This window comes from Pelmatolapia mariae, linkage group LG4 (genome assembly GCF_036321145.2).
Source record: "Pelmatolapia mariae isolate MD_Pm_ZW linkage group LG4, Pm_UMD_F_2, whole genome shotgun sequence".
Lineage (NCBI taxonomy): Eukaryota > Metazoa > Chordata > Actinopteri > Cichliformes > Cichlidae > Pelmatolapia > Pelmatolapia mariae.
In genome coordinates, this window is record NC_086230.1 from 12,881,197 (window position 1) to 12,900,413 (window position 19,217).

Sequence of the window (19,217 nt, forward strand, 5' to 3'; positions counted from 1 at the left end):
GCTTGCTATCCAAGTTGCTGTGGTTCCTAAATGCTTCCCCTGCTTACAGTTAATTGTGGAATATCTAGGAGGGAAGAAATATTACAAACTGAGTTGTCTGTGAAAAGTTCAGTGACGCTTTCAGAACAACCCATTCTTTCACAAACGTTTGTAAGAGCAGACTGCAAGGCTAGGTGCTTGATTTTATACATCTGGATACAAAGATTAAGGGGTGTGGTCCAATTCTTGTATTGAAATATTGTATCTGCACATAGAGAATAATGATATTGTTGTACGTTAGAGAACAGCTATTGTTGATGGAAAGTAGTTACTAGCTTGATAAAATAAGTCGCACCTCATCTCACAAATCTGCCATGTCCTGAAGAGTTTTTTCTTTCTTGCTGTTGTGTACTAGACTGCTTATTGTTTGTGCTGCTTATATACAGTTTTTCAAGCACTCTTACAAGTGCTTTTCGAAAAAATTCAATATAGGCACTTCATGGTCCGGCAAGCACAGACAAACTGTTTGATGCATCTGGACTCTTGCCCAAGGTTTCTTCCTCATGACTGGATGAGCCCGGGATTCCTGAACCGCAGCCACTTATTTGTTACCATGTTGCCATTCAGACTCAGATTATATTTCAATAAAAGGGAGAGCTTATAAAATGGAAAAAGAAAGCAGAGGTGGTGCAAAGAGAGTTATTAGACAGTAAATGCTTCCTTTAAAATTTATAGTGAAGGTTTGTGGAATGGTGGACCACTTCTTCAGTCCCTTTGTTCCTAAAAAGTAAAAGTGTAGAGTATTATAGACTTTCCTAAATACATGCTAGAAACCAAAAATCTACAGTTAATCCTAGGTTGTGTGCTAATTTAGCCTCTTTAAATATATTTGTTTTAAGTAGGAGGGATTATGTGCCTTCAGATGTCTGCCCTTGAAATTGTGCAGAATGTGTAAATCATCTATGGTGCTGGGTGGGTTCGAGATCTGTGTGCAGCACTCATGTTAAAGCATTGTCATGGAAACATTGTTCATTTCTCCCAGGTTTCAGGCTTAGAGAGTCACACCCCATCTAAAAGTAGTCACACCACAGCACATTTTATGCAATTATTTACCCGGCCACTACAAACTGCTTCTCTTTAACAAATAGCTAAGTCATAATAAAAGTTTATAGCAGTCTATAAAGTAGTCTGCCTTGGATAACATTTGGTTTTATTGCTAAACTGACTAAGATTCTTCTTGAACAGCTGAAAATGAGAGACTACACTTATACAAAGTAAGTATTTGGCACTTTGCATTAGGAGGTTGCAAAAACTTTGTGAATAAGTTTATTATTTTTTTGTATATGTACAGAAGATTTGCAAGAGGTACAGCTACACTGATATTGTGCAAACCTTAGATAAGCAGCTCGAAAATGGTTTAAATGCTTATTTATTTAGCTGCACATTTCCTCTCTGTGTACAATAGTTTTGATAAAGTTTATCTAAAAAATGAGCAAGCGTTAGTCCGTCCTGAATACTTTCACTTTACCATAACAAGTTACTAATTAACAGTCTAACCTCCTAAAAAGAACAGCCTTGGTGTTATTCTTGTCGTGTCTATACAAAGTTAAGCATTTTGAAATATATCAGTTGATTAATAAAAAATCATTTTCAGAGCATCTGTAGTGTAATGGTGTAATAGCATAAAGCACTAACCATCTAAAAGTGTTTTCAGTACTTTTTTTTTTTTTTTGCAGTACTCACAAACAGTGAGAGAGAGAGAGAGAGAGAGAGAGAGAATTCAGGCGTTTCCACCCATCCTGCCAACGGTTCACTTCCTGTCTTGCTATCGTTTAGATCCAGCAACAGACATCTTAATGCAACATGGCTGTTTTACTGCAGCAGCTACTGAAAATCAGACACAAAGGTAAGAAAAAATAAACATATTTTGAACAGCGAGTAGTTCGGTCAAATATCTTACAGAGAGAATAAATTTTTCTAATTAAACTGAAATATCTATGATAAATTCTGCATTAGGTGAAAAGGGAAAAGAAAGTCTGGCTGTGCTCAAGACAGTAGCAATAAAACAGAACTTCTATGTAATAATACTCATATTTAGATGCAAATGACAGACTCACTGAGCTGACAGTGAAGAAATAACATCATGGGGAGCCTATGGTCTGCACATTGCTGTGCAAAAAAGGAAGAAAACAGTTGTGAGCAAGACAACATTTCCACTGCTGAGAAGAGTGAGGAAAGTTCACTCCTCCCTGTTGGACAGCAGAGGGGGGGAAACACAGTGAATGAAACATGGGAGGAGCCTTCATGCACACATGCACAAGAAATTTCAGGGAAAAATGACTGCAGTGAGAACAACAATGATACTGCTGAACTCAGTGCCCTCAGGTGAGACCTTTATTATCTTCTTATAAATAAATATACAATCAGTATTTCTAAGGTAAAAGATGAAATAAATTACTAAGGTTTATTATAAACCATGTATCGCTAAAGCAGTTTTGCCTTTTTCTAGTCCTTGTCTGTCTGCTTCAGCAGTAACAGAAAAGAAAGGTAAGTTAATAATTATAATTTTATGATTAACTCTGATCATAAAATGCACATGCTTTCATTCTTTAGCTTCTAAAGTCCTAAACAACATGTCTTAATTTTTTTAACCTTTTTATAGATGCAGACTTGGTGGACAAGAACCGCTCTAAGCTCATTCAAAGCGTCACTTTGGTGATGCCTATATCTGATGAATTGAGACAGCGGGGTATGATCCATCCAGAGATATACAACAAAATCAAAGCTGCTGGGACGAGCCAGGATCAGATGAGGGAGCTCTACAATTCACTGACTACTCCAGAAGTCAAATCTGCCTTCTACGGAATCCTCAAAGAAATTGAGCCACAGGCATGTGAAAGTATGTGATGTCTTTATTTAAAGCATATATTTCAGTTGCTTGGTAACTATGTGTACAGTGCATAGGGAAAGAGTTTACAGCGTTTGACATTTTGTCATGTTACAGTCTTATGCCAAAATGGATTAAATTCATTTTTCACCTTAAAAAACAATATTTTTTTTCCAATTTTCTAATACATTCATATGAACGTGAACCAAACAGTTTTCACTTTGTTATTTATCCTTCTCTGCGTAGAAAGCAAAAAAAAAAAAGTATCTATTTTGGAATAGGACGAAATGTGAAACACGTGAACTACTGTTAATACTTTCCAGGTGCACTGTACAATTATTAAATACAATTAATATAATGTCACAAATTTGTGTAAAGTGCAAATAAATACAAAATGCAATGGTTTTTAAATCTCATATCCATATTTTATCTAGACAATAGAAGACAATAGAAAACACATGCTTTCTTTTGAAATCAGTGGTTTTCCTCTTTACCTACAGCAGAAGATGTCATCAAGGAGGTCATCAAAAAGAACAAAGAATATCTGAGGCAGAAGTGTCAGTGGGAGTTGGAAGGCACTGGAAAGTCTCGTAAGGATGAAAAATCATTGGATAAAATTTACACAGAGCTTCACGTTATACAAGGAGAGAGTGAACATGTCAATAAACAACATGAGATCTGGGAGATTGAAGATAAAGCGAGAAATCAAACTTTTGAGGGTACAAAAATCGACTCTAATGACATCTTTAAACATGAGAAAGATGACAAAGAAGTGAAAGCAATTCAGACTGTGATGACAAAGGGGATCGCTGGCATTGGAAAAACTGTCTCTGTGAAGAAGTTCATCCTTGACTGGGCAGATGGAAAAGCCAATCAGGACTTGGACTTCATCTTTATGTTTCCATTCAGGGAGCTAAATCTGGTCCAAGATGATCAGATTAGCTTTGAGAATCTTGTGAAAACATTCCATCCAGAACTTAAAACCATAGCAGTTGCGAGAGCTTTGGCTGAACGTAAAGTTTTGTTCATCTTTGATGGTCTTGATGAAAGTCAACTTCAGCTGAAATTCAAAGAAACCACAATACTGGATGATGCTATGAAAGTGTCCTCAGTGGACACTCTGGTGACCAACCTTATCAGGAAACATCTTCTTCCCTCTGCACTTGTTTGGATTACCTCAAGGCCAGGAGCAGTTCGACGCATCCCTATTAGGTATGTCGATCAGTGGACCGAGGTCAGAGGATTTGATGATCCACAAAAAATAGAGTACTTCAGAAAGAGAGTTGAGGACGAAGCAGTCGCTGAAAAAATAATTGAACACATAACAATGTCACGGAGCCTGTACATTATGTGTCACATACCTATCTTCTGTTGGATTGCTGTACATGTTTTTGAGTATTTGATGCGTAAAATGGAAAACACCAAAGATGAAAACCAAAAAATACCCACAACTCTTACTGGGATGTACACAAACTTCCTCTTTATTCAGATGACGATAGCTAATGAAAAGTATGGCGAGCAGGAAGAGCCTGATACAGCAGAGCTCTTTAAGTCAAATGAAGAGTTCATTTTGAAATTAGGCAGGTTGGCTTTTGAACAACTGGAAAAAGGCCGGATCATATTCACTGCTGAAGATCTGAAGAAGTATGACATAGATATAAGGAAAGCTGGAGTTTACTGTGGGTTGTGTACAGCAATATTCAAAGAAGAGAGCGTGTTCTTCACAAAGAAACTTTACTGCTTTGTACATCTGACAGTTCAAGAGTATTTTGCTGCTCTCTTTGTATATCACAGTTTTGCAAATAAAAAAATCGATTCTGAAAGTCTCAAGGATTTCATGCTAAAAGGGTCTGATGAAGAGCTCAAGTCTATCTTGGAAAGTGATCCAGTGGATCTACCTTTGAACGAACTGATTGAAGTTACAATAGCTAATTCGGCTCCTAGAACGACCGGAGAACTGGACATGTTCCTCAGGTTCCTTATTGGCTTGTCTCTACAATCAACACAAGACCTGCTTCAAGGTCTGATTCAACAGACTGAAGAACACTCTGCAAATATTGAAGAAATTCGGTCAAGTCTTTTAGATATAGATTTATATGACTGCTCAGCTGAAAGATGTCTAAACCTTGTCCACTGCCTGACTGAGTTAAAAGACAGTTCCCTACATGATTCAGTACGAAAACATCTAAAACCAAATTGTTTTCCTGAATCACCACTCTCTCCTGTTGAGTGTTCAGCTCTGGCTGACTTGATTCTAATGTCAAACACACCTCTGGATGAATTCAATATCAAGAAATACAGACCATCAGGAAGAGGTATCTTTAGACTTCTTCCAGCTGTGAGAAACTGCAGAAAAGCAAGGTGAGTTGGTGCTTTATGCAAGAATGTTATTAAGTTCAGCAACTCGAGAGCACTGCAATATTTGGGCAGTGCATTGTTCCTCCTCCTGTGCTCCTATGAACAGTCAACTTGATAAGCAAGCTTATCAGTAAGCTTTAACGTAAGGGACTAAGTAACGTCCTAACAACAATAATACAATAAAGCAGTAAATTTAAATTAAATATAATAAAAAAAATGAAAGGAAACTGAAGAAGAATTGTAATGTTTCGAAATAAGGGTAAATTCTTCTCCTGAAATTGTTGCTGTATGGTTCTGAGGACTGAGACTCAGGTGGAGCGCAGGATTTATTCAGAAAAGATATGTTTTGTTAAAAACTATTTCATTACATGAACCTGAAGTCTGTGTGTAACAACAGACTTTTACGATGTGCAGAACAACACATAACAATATTTACCATCAGATTCTGAGATGTGTGTTAATGAAGATGCTGCTACTGTTCCATATGTGTAAATGTGCCTGTGTACAACCATAAATACTTGAAGTCAATATTGCACATTATAATATTCAAACATTAGTCTAGCACACTAACATAGTCCCATCAAGAGCTGCTTTTTGACAGACGTGGTATCATCAACATCATCAATGTGTTATAAAGAAACATGGAAACCACTGTGTACGCACTGCTGAGAAAAGACACGCAGAAATGGGTACCTTGTATATGTCTTGTAACATGAATCTCTGCTTCCTTTCCTCTTATCCTCCATATTGAGTTTGGCTTTGTTTCAGTAAAACACCAGTATTATTGTACTGTAGGAATATGTGGGCATAGGCTCCAAGCACTCAGAGTGAGGACCAGATAAAGAGTTACAGAACACATCCTGAGTTTTAGCACTGTGCTCACAGCTTTGAGCCATCCAGTTACGCAATTGTACTGATAACATTTCCCTCTCTCATTTCAAAAAACACAAGACACACGTTTCATCTTAAATTCAGCACAATTTACAGGAAATTGCTGACCTCAAACCTCAGTAATTCACCTTCGTAGGAGTTAAAATCTTTACTTAGAGAGATAATAATGAAGCAGAAGAGTTGCACTCATTGGTGCACGCTAACTTTCTTGATACATCTTTTTACATTTACAAACTTTAGCTTGTCTGTCTAAAAATGACTACAGCTGGTCAAAGTCAGACTGTGATTGTTTGGTGTTACGACCCCCTCTGCTAGGCGACAGGAGGGGAGTAACATAAACAAGCCCCCACACAAAAACTGAATAAAATAACAGGTTTTATTACAAACTTTAAACGGAAAACTGACAGGACTGTTCAACAGACAAACAATTAACACAACGGGCAAACAATTAACACATAAAGAAAAAAACAGTCAAGAGTAAAAGCTAAGGGTTAACTAGGGCAAGCTGGCGGCACAAAATAAAAGCTAAGGGTTAACTAAAGCAAGCCAGCATCACAAAACTCTAATGAAACTAAGTTCAGCTGTATACCAGGTTTAACAGACAAAGTGCAACACAGCGAACAGGTTTAGTAAACAAAGTTCAAACGCGAGGCAGACGAGGAGGACACTGCATGTTCACTTCTGAGCAGCAGTCCCCGCAGTGTGAGGGATCTTCAGCCTTTCATACCCACAGGTGCACACAATCAGCCAGTCATTTCCTCTTGGAGTGTCATGGGATCTCCAGGCAGCCAATCGTCCACGTGGTCTGGCACACTTTAATCTGCATAAAAGAAGGCTGGCACGGGTCTCCCAGTAACCAATCCCCCACGAGTCATAGCACACTTGGATTTGCATGAACAAAAAAACGCAGTCTCACTCCCTCCAAGGCCCAGGGCCGTAACACCCCTCCCCTTAAAATACAAAACTAGGTTTTGTATACACAGACTTCACAGTTCATGACAGAAAATAAAACAAGTCATACTCACAACCGGGAGAGGCCATCAGCAAGTACATTTTCTGTTCCTTTTATATGCCAAATCTCTAAGTTGTACTCTTGCAGCAGCAGGGCCCATCGCATGAGGCGTTTATTGTGGCTAAACATCCGGGCAAGAAATACAAGAGGATTATGATCAGTGTACACTGCAATGGGTAATGTGCCGGACCCCAAGTAAACATGGAAGTGCTAGCAACAGAGCCAATGGTTGGTCAACGGCTGGAGAAGTTTTTGCAGAAGTACCTGTAATAACCCACCATTCCCAGGAATCTGTGCAACTCCCGCCGGGTAGTAGGCGTGGGATACTCCATAATTACTGCAACCTTGGCGTTAAGAGGTCGCACCTGCCCACGTCCCACCTCTCTGCCCAAGTACGTCACTGTGGCCTTAGCGAATTCACATTTAGCTAGATTGAGGGTTAAGGAGGCCTGAGCTAAATGGTGGAATACTTGGCGCAGAGTGTACAAATGGTCCGACCATGTTTTAGTGTATATTACCAGATCATCTAGGTAAGCACTACAGTTGGAGAGGCCATAGAGGACCTTATTCACCAATCTCTGAAACGTCGCGGGTGCATTACACATCCCAAATGCCATGACAGTGTACTGCAAAAAGGTGTCAGGCGTTACAAAAAGCTGAAATGGTAGAAGCACGCTTGGTTAAGGGGACCTGCCAATAACCTTTGAGGAGGTCTAATTTAGTCACATATTGGGCCGTCCCAATACTGTCCATGCAATCCTCAATTCAAGGGAGTGGGTATGAGTCAGGGACAGTAACGGAGTTTACTTTACGGAAGTCAGTGATAAAACGAGGTGAACCATCTGGCTTTGCTTCTAGCAAGCATGGTGAGCTCCAGGGGCTCTGACTGGGCTCTGCCAAACCGTGTCGTAGCAGGTACTCAGTTTCCTGTTTCATCAACAAGCGTTTGATGGGATTTACGCGATAAGGGTGTTGCTTGATGGGCTTTGCATTTTGGACGTCTGTGTCATGTTTTAGCACTGTAGTGCGTGTCGGCACATCACCAAATAAACAGGGGTACTTATGGACCAAACTAGCTACGTCTTTTTGTTGCTCGGGAGACAGGTGATCAAGCTGACTCTGGAATGATTTTAACACTTCAGAGTTAGGCAAGCGGGGCCTAGAACAACTGGAGTAGTTCAGTTTTAAACCATCAGCCTCGTCTGTGCCTTCTACCTCTGAGTGACTGAAGACGGCCACAGGAGCACAGCACCCAGTGGGTTTTGGTTGGGGTCGGGAGTGGTATAACTTTAACATGTTTATATGGCAAACACGGGTTTTGCGTCTTCGATTTGGCGTGCCGATTATGTAATCAGTTTCTATTACTCTTTTGCGTACCTCATAAGGTCCCTCATACTTAGCAGAGAGAGATGATCCGGGGACAGGCAAGAGAACAAGTACTTTATCTCCTACCTGTAACTGTCGTTTGACAGCAGCCTTATCATAAGTGTGTTTCATTTTCCCTTGTGAAACAGCGAGGTGCTGCTTAGCCAGAGCATTAGCCTGGCTCAAACGCTCACGAAAATCTTGCACATACTTTGTCACTCCCACTCTAGGGCTCCCTTCCTGGATCAAAAGTTCCTCTTTTATTGCTTTAAGTGGGCCACGAGGCGTATGGCCAAACACTAATTCAGAGGGACTGAACCCGAGTGACTCTTGGATGGCTTCGCGAGCAGCAAACAACACAAATGGAATCCCTTCATCCCAATTCACTTTGGCCTCTAAACAATACTTGCGGAGCATGGCTTTTAAGGTTTGATGTTCTAAAGCTCCTTGGGATTCTGGGTGATAGGCGGAGGACACAACCTGCTTGATATTTAGGCTTTTAGCTACTTCCTTGAATAACTTAGACTGGAAGTTAGAACCTTGATCTGTTTGAATGACTTTGGGCAGGCCACATACAGAAAAAAACTTAGTTAGGGCTCTCACCACCGACTTTGCTGTAATTTTGTGTAGTGGAACAGCCTCAGGGAAACGTGTAGCTGCACACATAATGGTGAGTAAATATTGGTTTCCCGACTTTGTTCTTGGTAGTGGTCCTACGCAGTCTACTATGACGTGATCGAATGGTTGATCCACTACTGGGATGGGACATAATGGTGCAGGGGGTATAACCTGATTTGGTTTACTCGCAAGTTGACACACATGGCAACATCGCTGCAGCGATTCATCAGCCAACTGGGCTACCGACAGATTTTCTCTCGTTAAAGGCAGTGGGATATCTTTTACAGATGGACCAGGCTCCTCAGGGTTCACCAAGTCTGGGGGAGACAAAACATTGTTTTCTTTAGGTAACACAGCACCCTCCTCAGAAAATGAGGTCATCAGCACAGAATCAGCGAGTGTAATGTCGCCATCTTTACGGGATTGTGCACGAGTAACCACACAGGCTGGGTACAGCTTTGGGGTCACAGAAACAACAGGGGCATCACAACTGAGGGGCTTATCTAGAACCTCCAGACTAGGACGCACTAATCCGCCCGCAATATCATTTCCCAACAACGTGGCCACCCCCTCTATTGGTAAGGTTGGGCATACTGCGACGGGGAAAAATCCCGTAACGAGCTCTGATTTTATATAGACCTGGTGAACTGATCTGGGAGCATAACCCATCTCTTTTCCACACAGTACAAAATTAAAACCACATGAACTGTCCGCTGAGAAAGGTAAAACACTAGAAAGGATTATAGTCTGCGACCCTCCGGTGTCTCTCAGTATGCGCACCGGTTTCAGATCAGTGGATTTATCAGTTAGTGATACCAAACCATTAAAGATGAATGGTTCAAAACAAGGGTCTGGCACCTTACCACCACAACCAAGCACCTCAGGATGGGACGCTGTTTTCACAAAGGCAACACCTTTGGGTTGCTGAGAATTCACCGTTTTGCGTTTTAGGGTCAAACAGTCCGCAATGACATGCCCCGGTTTATAACAGTAGAAACATTCACGACTCTCTTTAGAACCTAAGGTTTTAGCAGTGTGAGCCTGCTGCGCGGCACTAAGCTGTGACTTCTCATTAACCAGAAAAGAGGACTTATGGGTAAGCACATACTCATCTGCGAGAACCCCCTGCAGTCGCTCAAGTGGTTACTTTCTGCTCATTCAAGTATAACACTATACTCTCTGGAAGGCACTTTTTAAAGTCCTCCAGCAACATCAATTCACGCAATGAATCATAATCATTGGCTTTTGACGCAGAGCACCACTTGTCAAAGAGGATCCCTTTTTCCCTGGCAAACTCCACATAAGATAAGATAAGATAAGATAAGATGACCTTTATTAGTCCCACACGTGGGAAATTTGTTTTGTCACAGCAGGAAGTGGACAGTGCAAAAGTTATGAAGGACAATTAGAATAAAATAAAATAAGAATGAATACAGTACACAACTGTACAGAATAGAATAAAAATAGAATACTATATACAGTAGAATAAAATAGAATAAAATATACAATAGGATAAAAATAGAATACAAATGCTATATACAACAGAGTGAAAAATATAAGTTTAAAAATAAGTTTGGGAGGTAAGTTTCCTCTGTTGCCGAAACTTCTGTCTGTACGCTTCAGGGACTAATTCATAGGCCTGCAACACAGCCGATTTAACACTGGAATACTCTAAACTGTCCTTTAAAGGAAGTGCGACCACCACCTCCTGGGCTTTGCCAGTCAGTTTACATTGGAGTAAAAGGGGCCAGATCTCACTAGGCCACTGCAAAGCACCAGCAATGCGCTCAAATGCTGCAAAATAAGAATCCACCTCAGCCTCTTTAAAAGCGGGCACTAAAGAAATGCACTTACTAATGTCAAAAGGAGTAGTTGACACGGGGCGGTACCTGGACAATCAGCGGAGACAGATGAGGCTCGTGGCTGAGACTCCAGCTCCAGTTTACGCAGCCTCACTGCTTTATCCTCCAGCCTTCTGATCTCAAGCTCTAATTGAGCTCGCCTGACCTGAGCTTTCTCCTCAGCTTCCAACTGGAGCCGTGCCAGTCGCACCTTTAGCCGGGCCCCGTCCTGCGCTTCTGAACTTCCAGAGGTACGGGGATCATAGCGAGGGAGCATGCGCAGCGTCTTCCCCCGCTCATCTCCCACACTGTCATGACCAGAACCATCTTTATGGTCCTCCTCAAATGAGGAAGTTTGACTAGGCTCACCAGAGACCACAGGCATTTCAGGCAGATCAGGAACTTGCATTAGACCAGCCTCCACCAACTTGTCTTTAATCTGCATAAAAGAAGGCTGGCACGGGTCTCCCAGTAACCAATCACCCACGAGTCATAGCACACTTGGATTTGCATGAACAAAAAAAAAGGCAGTCTCACTCCCTCCAAGGCCCAGGGCCGTAACATTTGGAAACACATTGCTGGGAGGTTGAATTTACTGGATAACAAGTTGGTTGCTCCAGCTACTTGTAATAGTTTGCAAACCCCAAAGAATTCAGTGCAGTCGCTCAGTAACCATCCCATTTTACTGTAGAGTGTTTGAGGCTTCACAGCAGCAATGTTTTGCAACACTAGCTAGCAAAGGAATGAAGCTTGCTAATGTAAACAAATGACTGACTCCCACCACAGTACAGACTCCAGTATAAACTCCACAAGTACAGAAGCCCTATCAGTGTGAGCCACTGGCTCCAGCTCACATAATAGCTGATGCTAGAGCTCTGGGAGCTGAAGAAAAACTAGTACAAGGCATGAGCAGACCAAGTTGAAGTACTGACCTACCAATCAGAGCTATATGAGGACATGAAAGAAATAAATACAGCCTGTAGGACTAAACCTAATGTACCTCTGAAGTGTGTCATATCTGCCAGACCAGACCTTTCCATGCACTCTATCTGTTAACTGATTAATCTCACATTGTGACATTAAACGCCTACTTATTTAAAAAAAAAAAAAGAGAAAAAAAAAGAAAAAAGAATGAAAAAAACCCCAACCTATTCAGGCCATGCTGTGAAGTGTTATGGGTGCTGTCACTCCTATTGCAGTGATTTCAGTCAAGTAAATGATTTGTATGCTTCTAAAACATTATCAGACACTGAAGAATAATCTTTTTTTCATCTCTTCAGAATTTCAGGCTTGAATCTTTCTGTTTGGGAATATAAAACTATCGTTTCAGCTCTTCGTATGCCACGTTCTGTGCTGACTGAACTGCACCTGGTCAATAATACATTTTGCAGCAGAGATGACGAAGGTGCAGAGATACTGATTGATGGACTGAGGAATTGCCAGTGTAAACTGAAAACTCTTAGGTTAGTAAGAGTATTATTTTTGTGATGCTTTTTGTTATCATTTGTTTTAATCAAAATTATTTCATTATGTGATTTTTTTTTTGTGCAGGCATTGCATATAGGGATGGGAATAGATAAGAATTTAGAAGTTCCAATTTCATTATCGACATCACTTACCGATTCAATTTTTTATCGATTCTCTTATCTATTCTGTGCAAGTGGAACTGATAGGCAGGATCGATAGGCAAGCAGATTAATAATTCCAATGAAACTGAACTTCTGGGAGAACCGGTTCAATTCCCATCTCTAAGTGTATACATGCAATCACGTGAAAAAGACATCCCAGGAAATTCACCCCTAGGTCAAACTGCAATGCTCAGAGAAACAGCAAAAATGTCGAGAGCAGCACTCGGAAAAGCCTCAGTTCGCTTGTTAAATATTAAAGTTATAATTAGAAAGAGTGAAAAAGAAAGGCATGTTTGGGGGTGCTGCCAGGAAAAGCCTGATCTTCTCTAAAAAGAACATGGCAGCATCGTTTAGCAGCGTTGCAGCTGAACAAAACACAAGAATTCTAAAGTAATGTGACAGCAATGTTTGGCTGAAATTACTCATGCAACAGGACAATGACCCCACCCCCAGAATCAAGGTGCTACAGTGGTCCAGTCAAAATCCAGACTTCAACCTGACTCAAATGCTTGTGGCTTGACCACAGAATTTGAGTGTTTGCAGTAACAAATACCCACAAACCTTAATGTACAGAAGTAATGATGTAAAGAAGAGTGGGCCAAAATTCCTCCACAATGATTGGATGAACTCATAAAATTGGAAAGAAACCAATTACTTACTTAATAATTACAAATTATTGTTGTTAAATGTAGTTCTAAAAGCTATTGTGTATTTTGTTTTTTATATGACAGTTTGAAAACTTTTTTTTTCCATGACTGTGTTCATCTGCCACTTTTCAACTGTGGTCCTTTATTTTTGCAGTCTTTCTGGTAACGGGCTTTCAGAAACACAGTGTGAAAATCTAGCTTCAGCCATCAAATCAATCATCTCAAATTTAAAAGAACTGGAGTTGAGTGACAACATACTGAGGGACTCATTACTCTCTGTGCTCTCCACCGGACTGGGCTGCACTAACCTGGAGAACCTCAGGTCAGTGTTAGATGTTATTTAGATGTTATTCCTTATCTGGGACTTAGCATTATAGCCTGAGATGACACGGCTTTGATCAGAAGTTATTTATACCATTATTGGCTTTCAGTCCTGCTTGGATGTCTAGGCAATAATCTTTCATGAATGTGTGTGGGTAAGCCCACTAACAACAACAAAAAAGTGCCCTTTCCATGTTTGGTCAATACAAAGAATGCATATGATTTTGCACTGGCAAAACTGATGCAACCATTGTTTTATTCTTTATTCTTTTGTGCGGTGGTTTTTGCGTCAAAAATTTCATGAATGGGTAAGAGCCTATCCTATTACAGCCAAATGACAACCTGAAATGATTTAAAGAGTGGAAAACAAGAAACCTTTGACCAGTAATTTCAGAGGGAAATTAAAAATGTTGATGTTGAAATGTTCAAAAGGAACATCTCCCTTCTGACACTAAGCATAAAATATGTGCCACTTAAATGCATATACACTCATTGGCCACTTTATTAGGTACACCTTTTCAACTGCTGCATGTTTGGCTTCATATCTAATCAGGCAACTTAGTGCATTTAGACATGTAGATGTGGTGGAACTAATCTACACAAAGCTGATTTTAGTGACTTTGAAGAACCACAGGTGACTCTTAGCCACTACTATCTTGGCCATGCCTTTTCTGTGGGTTTTACCACTGGAATAGACATCCAGGGGATAAAATAGGTGGTCCTCCAGACGTCCCAACTAGAATTGCTTACTGAGCACATCGGGTTTGTAGCTGAAAAGTCAATGTTTCATCCATAGGATTAATGTTAGCTAGCTCTACTTGCTCCATATTCTCTAGGTCCAAAAACAACATGAATGATAAGGAGAGCAAAGGGGATGCTCCCACTTTGCGAGGAAACAATTTGCCAGATACACTTTGGGAGAGGTTGAGCCTTTCATGCATGCCCAGATTTCATTGTTCTTCCTTGTAGTGTTTACATCAGCTTGGTCCTGTAAGAACACACTCATGTATTGCACTGAGTGAACTGACCAAAAAGAAACCACAACTTCTGTTAACTTGTGTAACTGTAGTCATGTGACATCCTGCTACAGCACTTTAACACAGAGTGGACTTAAAAAGAAATACTACGGTTGTTACTTGTTGGCTTTGCGGCTAATGGCAAGTACATAGGAGCAGCCAGACTTCTGTGTGAAAAAGTCTGCCTTGACTGTAATTAACTGAATGAATCACTTGTTAGAGCATGCAGTCTATGTTGTAAAACAACACAGGACTTGTAGAGATGTGGGTCAATCAATAGTTACACAGCACAGATGACCTTATTATGTTACTGGCAGGGACAATGAATTATAACAGGCATTTTGGGCTGTACATGGGCTTTTTTTTTTTAACCATATTAACAGCTGAGTCAAATTCTTCTCTACGGTGTAAAATTGTCTTGAATAGACTACCCATTTCTTCCAAGACTTTTTTCTGTTTCAAATAACAGCCTTCATTGGCCTCATTGCATAAGAGTAACAGCCGATTTTTGTAAAAGTGGATGATTTACTGTATCTATGTATATCTATCTAATCTAATGCTGTTTTATCCTCTGTATCAAAAGACTGAACCGAAATTGTAGGATTGCAGAAATCTGTGAGAAGTTAGTAACAGCATTCACATCCAGCACCTGTTACCTGAAAGAACTGGAACTAAGCTACACTGATTTAAAAGACTCAGAAATGGAGAGCCTCTCTGATGGGCTGAAGAACACAAACTGTAGATTGGAGGCATTAAGGTACAACACTGCATTAAAACAACAACAACTTTTAAGTACAAACTGAAAAATTCCTGTTACATTTTAGAGCTTTACATAGAAGAGAAACCTCCCACCTCAAGTTTATTTTAGCAGTCAGCAGGGAGAGAGTGCTATTTGATTTCTTTTAGATATACGCACATATTTGACAGCTATTATGGTATTCTAACTGGCCATCTTCAAACATGAGTTCAAACAAAGACCTTGCACAGGAAAAGGTCACCAACATGTAGCCACACATCTGAAAGCATATTGATGTGCTCTCCTGATATTTAGACTGTAGTATTGATATTTTAACCTTTGCACTTGGTTAATTCTATTATACTATTTTACTTCCTCTTGCACAAAACTTAATTATTTTCTTCAGATGAAAAAAACCTGTTATTATTTTTCATTTTTAGTGCTTATATATGTTATAAAATAATTAGTTTTTAATATTTTTCAAATGTGCAATTTCCTATATTATTAAGCTAAAATTATTTTCCTGCATTTTTTCATTCAGTCTCAGTCACAACAAACTCACCGAGAAAAGCTGTGAGACACTGGCTTCTGTGCTCAGCTTCAGAGCTTCCCACCTGAAAGACCTGGACCTGAGTTATAATGACCTGCAGGATTCAGGGGTGATAGCACTGTGTAATGCACTGACAAAACCACACTGTGGATTAAAAACACTAAGGTCAGTTCACATGATGTTATCACAATAAACCTCCTATAAGGGAAGTAAATAATCGATCTCCTGCTCAATTTGTAAGTTTGCTCATTTACAAACAAATTAACAGTCTCCAGATTTTATGGTAGTCCCATTTTTACTGAAAGAGACAGAATATAAATCAAAAATCCAGAAGAAAAGTATGTTTCATAAAAGTTATGAATTGATTTGCATGTCATGGACTAAAAGAACTTTTTGATCCACTACTGCCTAACCAGAATTCTGGCTCCCACAAATTAGCAGATTACAGTCAATCAATCAGCCAATTACAGATACTCCTGACCTCAACTTATTATCTGTATAAAGCACACCTATCCACAGAATCAGTTTATTCCATTCCAACCTTGGACAAGAACCTCTGTCACTCAGCTAGAACACTGAACATGGTTCGCGAATCAGTCTTCCAGCAGAACAATGACCCAAAACATACTGCCATGGAAACAAGAGTGGCTAAAGAAGAAAATAATAATCACATTAAGATCACAGAGTAGCCTTAATCCTACAGAAAATAAAACTAATTCCATTAAAATGAAACTACCATAAAATTAGAGACTGTTCATTTCTTTGTAAAAACTTCAAAAATTGACAAAACATCAATTTAGCAAGGGATCAAATAATTATTTTCTCCAGTGTACATGGACCCTCTTGCAGTATAACAAAAGTCTTACTGAATTCAACATTTTTCAGACAGTTTAAGAGATGGTCTGTTATAGTGCAGTTGCAATACCTTGGAATAATTTGTACATTTAATATGCTTGAGATATTTATATATAACCACCACCAAGTCCCTTTGTTACTTTCAATGGATGATTTTTTTTTGTTTTAATCTCTGAAATAATCATATGATTACGTATGAATTTAGTTTGTGAGGTATATATGCACAAATTAAAATTGGTCCTGATAATATCATCTACCACACCCACTGTTTGATTTCTGTAGGCTGTCATTTTGTAAAGTGACACAACGTGGAGGCTCCTCGTTGGTCTCAGCTCTTGACTCGAACTACTGCAGCCTCAAAGACCTGGACCTCAGCTTTAATAACCTCAGTGAAGAAGTAGTCAAGCTGCTAAATGAAAAAAAGAGAGATACATGCTGCAGTCTGGAAAATGTCAAGTATGGAAAAAAAATCCTGTCTTAAAAAGAATGCTTTATGCTTAATTTATTATCAGTTTTTCAGTCATTTTAATATTGCAAGATCTATTATTGTTCTTCGTAAACAACAGTGCCTTTGTTTATTTTTCCCATTAGTGTGGACCACAATGAAGAATGTTGGGTCGATCTGAAGCTACTGAGACAGTGTAAGAAAAATATGTTCAAGAAACACTGCATGTGATGTGATTTGCATGCAGGTTGTAATCTATATTTTGAAATATAAAAAATTGTTTTAAATCAGGGGGGTTTTTTGAAAAAGAAGAAAAATCAGTTGGATTTATTAGTGTTTACTACTGAATGAGAATTATCAACAAGGTGTCCTGATAGAGAACATAAATAGCAGACAAAAACACTGAATTTGCTGGCTTCAAATTTTATTTTATATCTCAAAAGATAAATGATTAGTTGGTTTAAAGTCATAAACAAATTAGAAATTATGATGCACAATACACTAAGATGGAGTCCACATTGACCGAGCAATGGAGCAACATTTAATCTTAAATCAAAGTGTGTTGTGTGTCTGTTGTTTACGGACACAATGTACATGCAGTTATTTGGTGGTATCTGTAAATACTAACTAAACCACCTTTGTTTTAAGCTTCATAGCAACATCATCTGAGATCAAGAATGGCACAAACAGTTAACGTTTTTCTACTGTTTTGATTGCAGATGACTGTGACCTAACACTTGATCCCAACACAGCAGGTGTGAATATTATTTTAACCAAGGAGAACAAAATGGCAGAATATGTTCAAGAGAAGCAACCATATCCTGATCATCCAGACAGATTTGCTCTTGATCAGGTTCTCTGTGAAGAAGGTCTGACAGGTCGCCATTACTGGGAGGTTGAGTGTTTATGGGCTGATGTTGGAGTGGCATATAAAAGTATTGACCGGGTGGGAGACTCTTCCTCTGAATTTTCTTTTGGAAAAAATGAAAAGTCTTGGTGCTGGATGAATGATGATGTTTTTAGTCATAACAACACCTGTTTAACATTTTTGAAAAGTACACCACTGAGGTGTACCATAGGGATGTATCTGGACTGGCCGGCAGGTATTTTGTCCTTCTTTGAAGTCTCTGCTGACACAGTTACTCATCTCTACACCGTACACACAACTTTCACTGAACCACTCCATCCTGGTTTCTATCTGGATCAGTCGGGATCAATTTATCTTTGTAAACAAAGAAAAGGAGAAAATTTTAGATGAAAGGAAAGAAAGATTATTCAGGAAAAAAAACTGGATTGGAAGGTTTATGATATCTCTTTATCTTATGTCATGCTCAGTTGCATATAATAAAGACATGGTTTCATGTCTTGCATGCCTTCAACAACACTAAAAATGTGGGCTCACTTTTTAGCAGACTTCAGAAATTTGCCAGACCAAATGTGTGGGACTCTAACGACCTATCAAAGACAGTAGTATATGTTTATCCCAACTGCGTTGACTGTACATTGTGTAAAATGTTAAACATGACTTTTATTATACATTCATTTTTAATGTTTCAGCTGTGCTGTGTTGTAAAATTTTTTGAAAGGTGCTGTATAAATAAATGTATTATCTTAAAAGTTGTTGCAGAAATGTAATATGTAATAATAATCTCTCCAAACAGTGGAGAATGCAGTTTCACCAAAAATGAAGACTGTCAGGTTGACTTCAACCTACTGGCACATTGTAAGAGTGATGTGATGTGGTGTTTAGTAACACTGGGGGACCAAAGGGGACGGTCTTATCTCCATTCCTGGTTATTTTGTACACATCAGATTTCCTGTACAACAGTAAGCATGCCCGTGGGTGACAGCAAAAGACGTAAATCCACGTTAGAGCCGATAACTTTCCTTATTATGACCAAAATTCAACCACAATTATATAGTCGTCCACCACCATGAATTATAAAAACCAATCACCCTTTGTTATGTCTTTCAGGATTTGACCAGTCATTTTCATTCTAGAATGCCATACCCCTCAAATTCAGTCAGACCATCTTTTTACCAAAGCTCTGGTCATGACACTGTAAGT

The 19,217-nt window shown here is 39.4% G+C and overlaps 1 protein-coding gene across 5 annotated transcripts; it reads left to right on the forward strand.

The window, feature by feature from the left end:
• The first annotated feature begins 1,813 nt into the window (after positions 1–1,813).
• Positions 1,814–18,736, forward strand: LOC134626034 (NACHT, LRR and PYD domains-containing protein 12-like). 5 transcript variants are annotated; one of them, XM_063471502.1, is made up of 12 exons: positions 1,814–1,885; positions 2,078–2,364; positions 2,489–2,526; positions 2,642–2,878; positions 3,367–5,227; positions 12,232–12,414; positions 13,381–13,548; positions 15,147–15,320; positions 15,841–16,014; positions 16,987–17,160; positions 17,296–17,345; positions 17,869–18,736. In XM_063471502.1, exons 2-12 carry the CDS (start codon positions 2,123–2,125, stop codon positions 18,405–18,407), a joined length of 3,840 nt encoding a protein of 1,279 aa, XP_063327572.1. In that variant the 5' UTR covers positions 1,814–1,885; positions 2,078–2,122; the 3' UTR covers positions 18,408–18,736. The 5 variants fall into 5 exon arrangements, with proteins under 5 accessions (XP_063327572.1, XP_063327576.1, XP_063327577.1 ...); XM_063471506.1 differs by having other exon boundaries at positions 3,370–5,227; XM_063471504.1 differs by having other exon boundaries at positions 1,819–1,885; positions 1,996–2,364.
• Positions 18,737–19,217: the final 481 nt, after the last annotated feature.

Coding starts and splice junctions, on each gene's coding strand:
- LOC134626034 (XM_063471502.1), top strand. CDS start 2,123: ATGGGGAGCCTATGGTCTGCACATTGCTGTGCAAAAAAGGAAGAAAAC. Junction 16,015..16,986: donor TGTGGATTAAAAACACTAAG/GTCAGTTCACAT, acceptor TGATTTCTGTAG/GCTGTCATTTTGTAAAGTGA. Junction 17,346..17,868: donor TCTGAAGCTACTGAGACAGT/GTAAGAAAAATA, acceptor TTTTGATTGCAG/ATGACTGTGACCTAACACTT.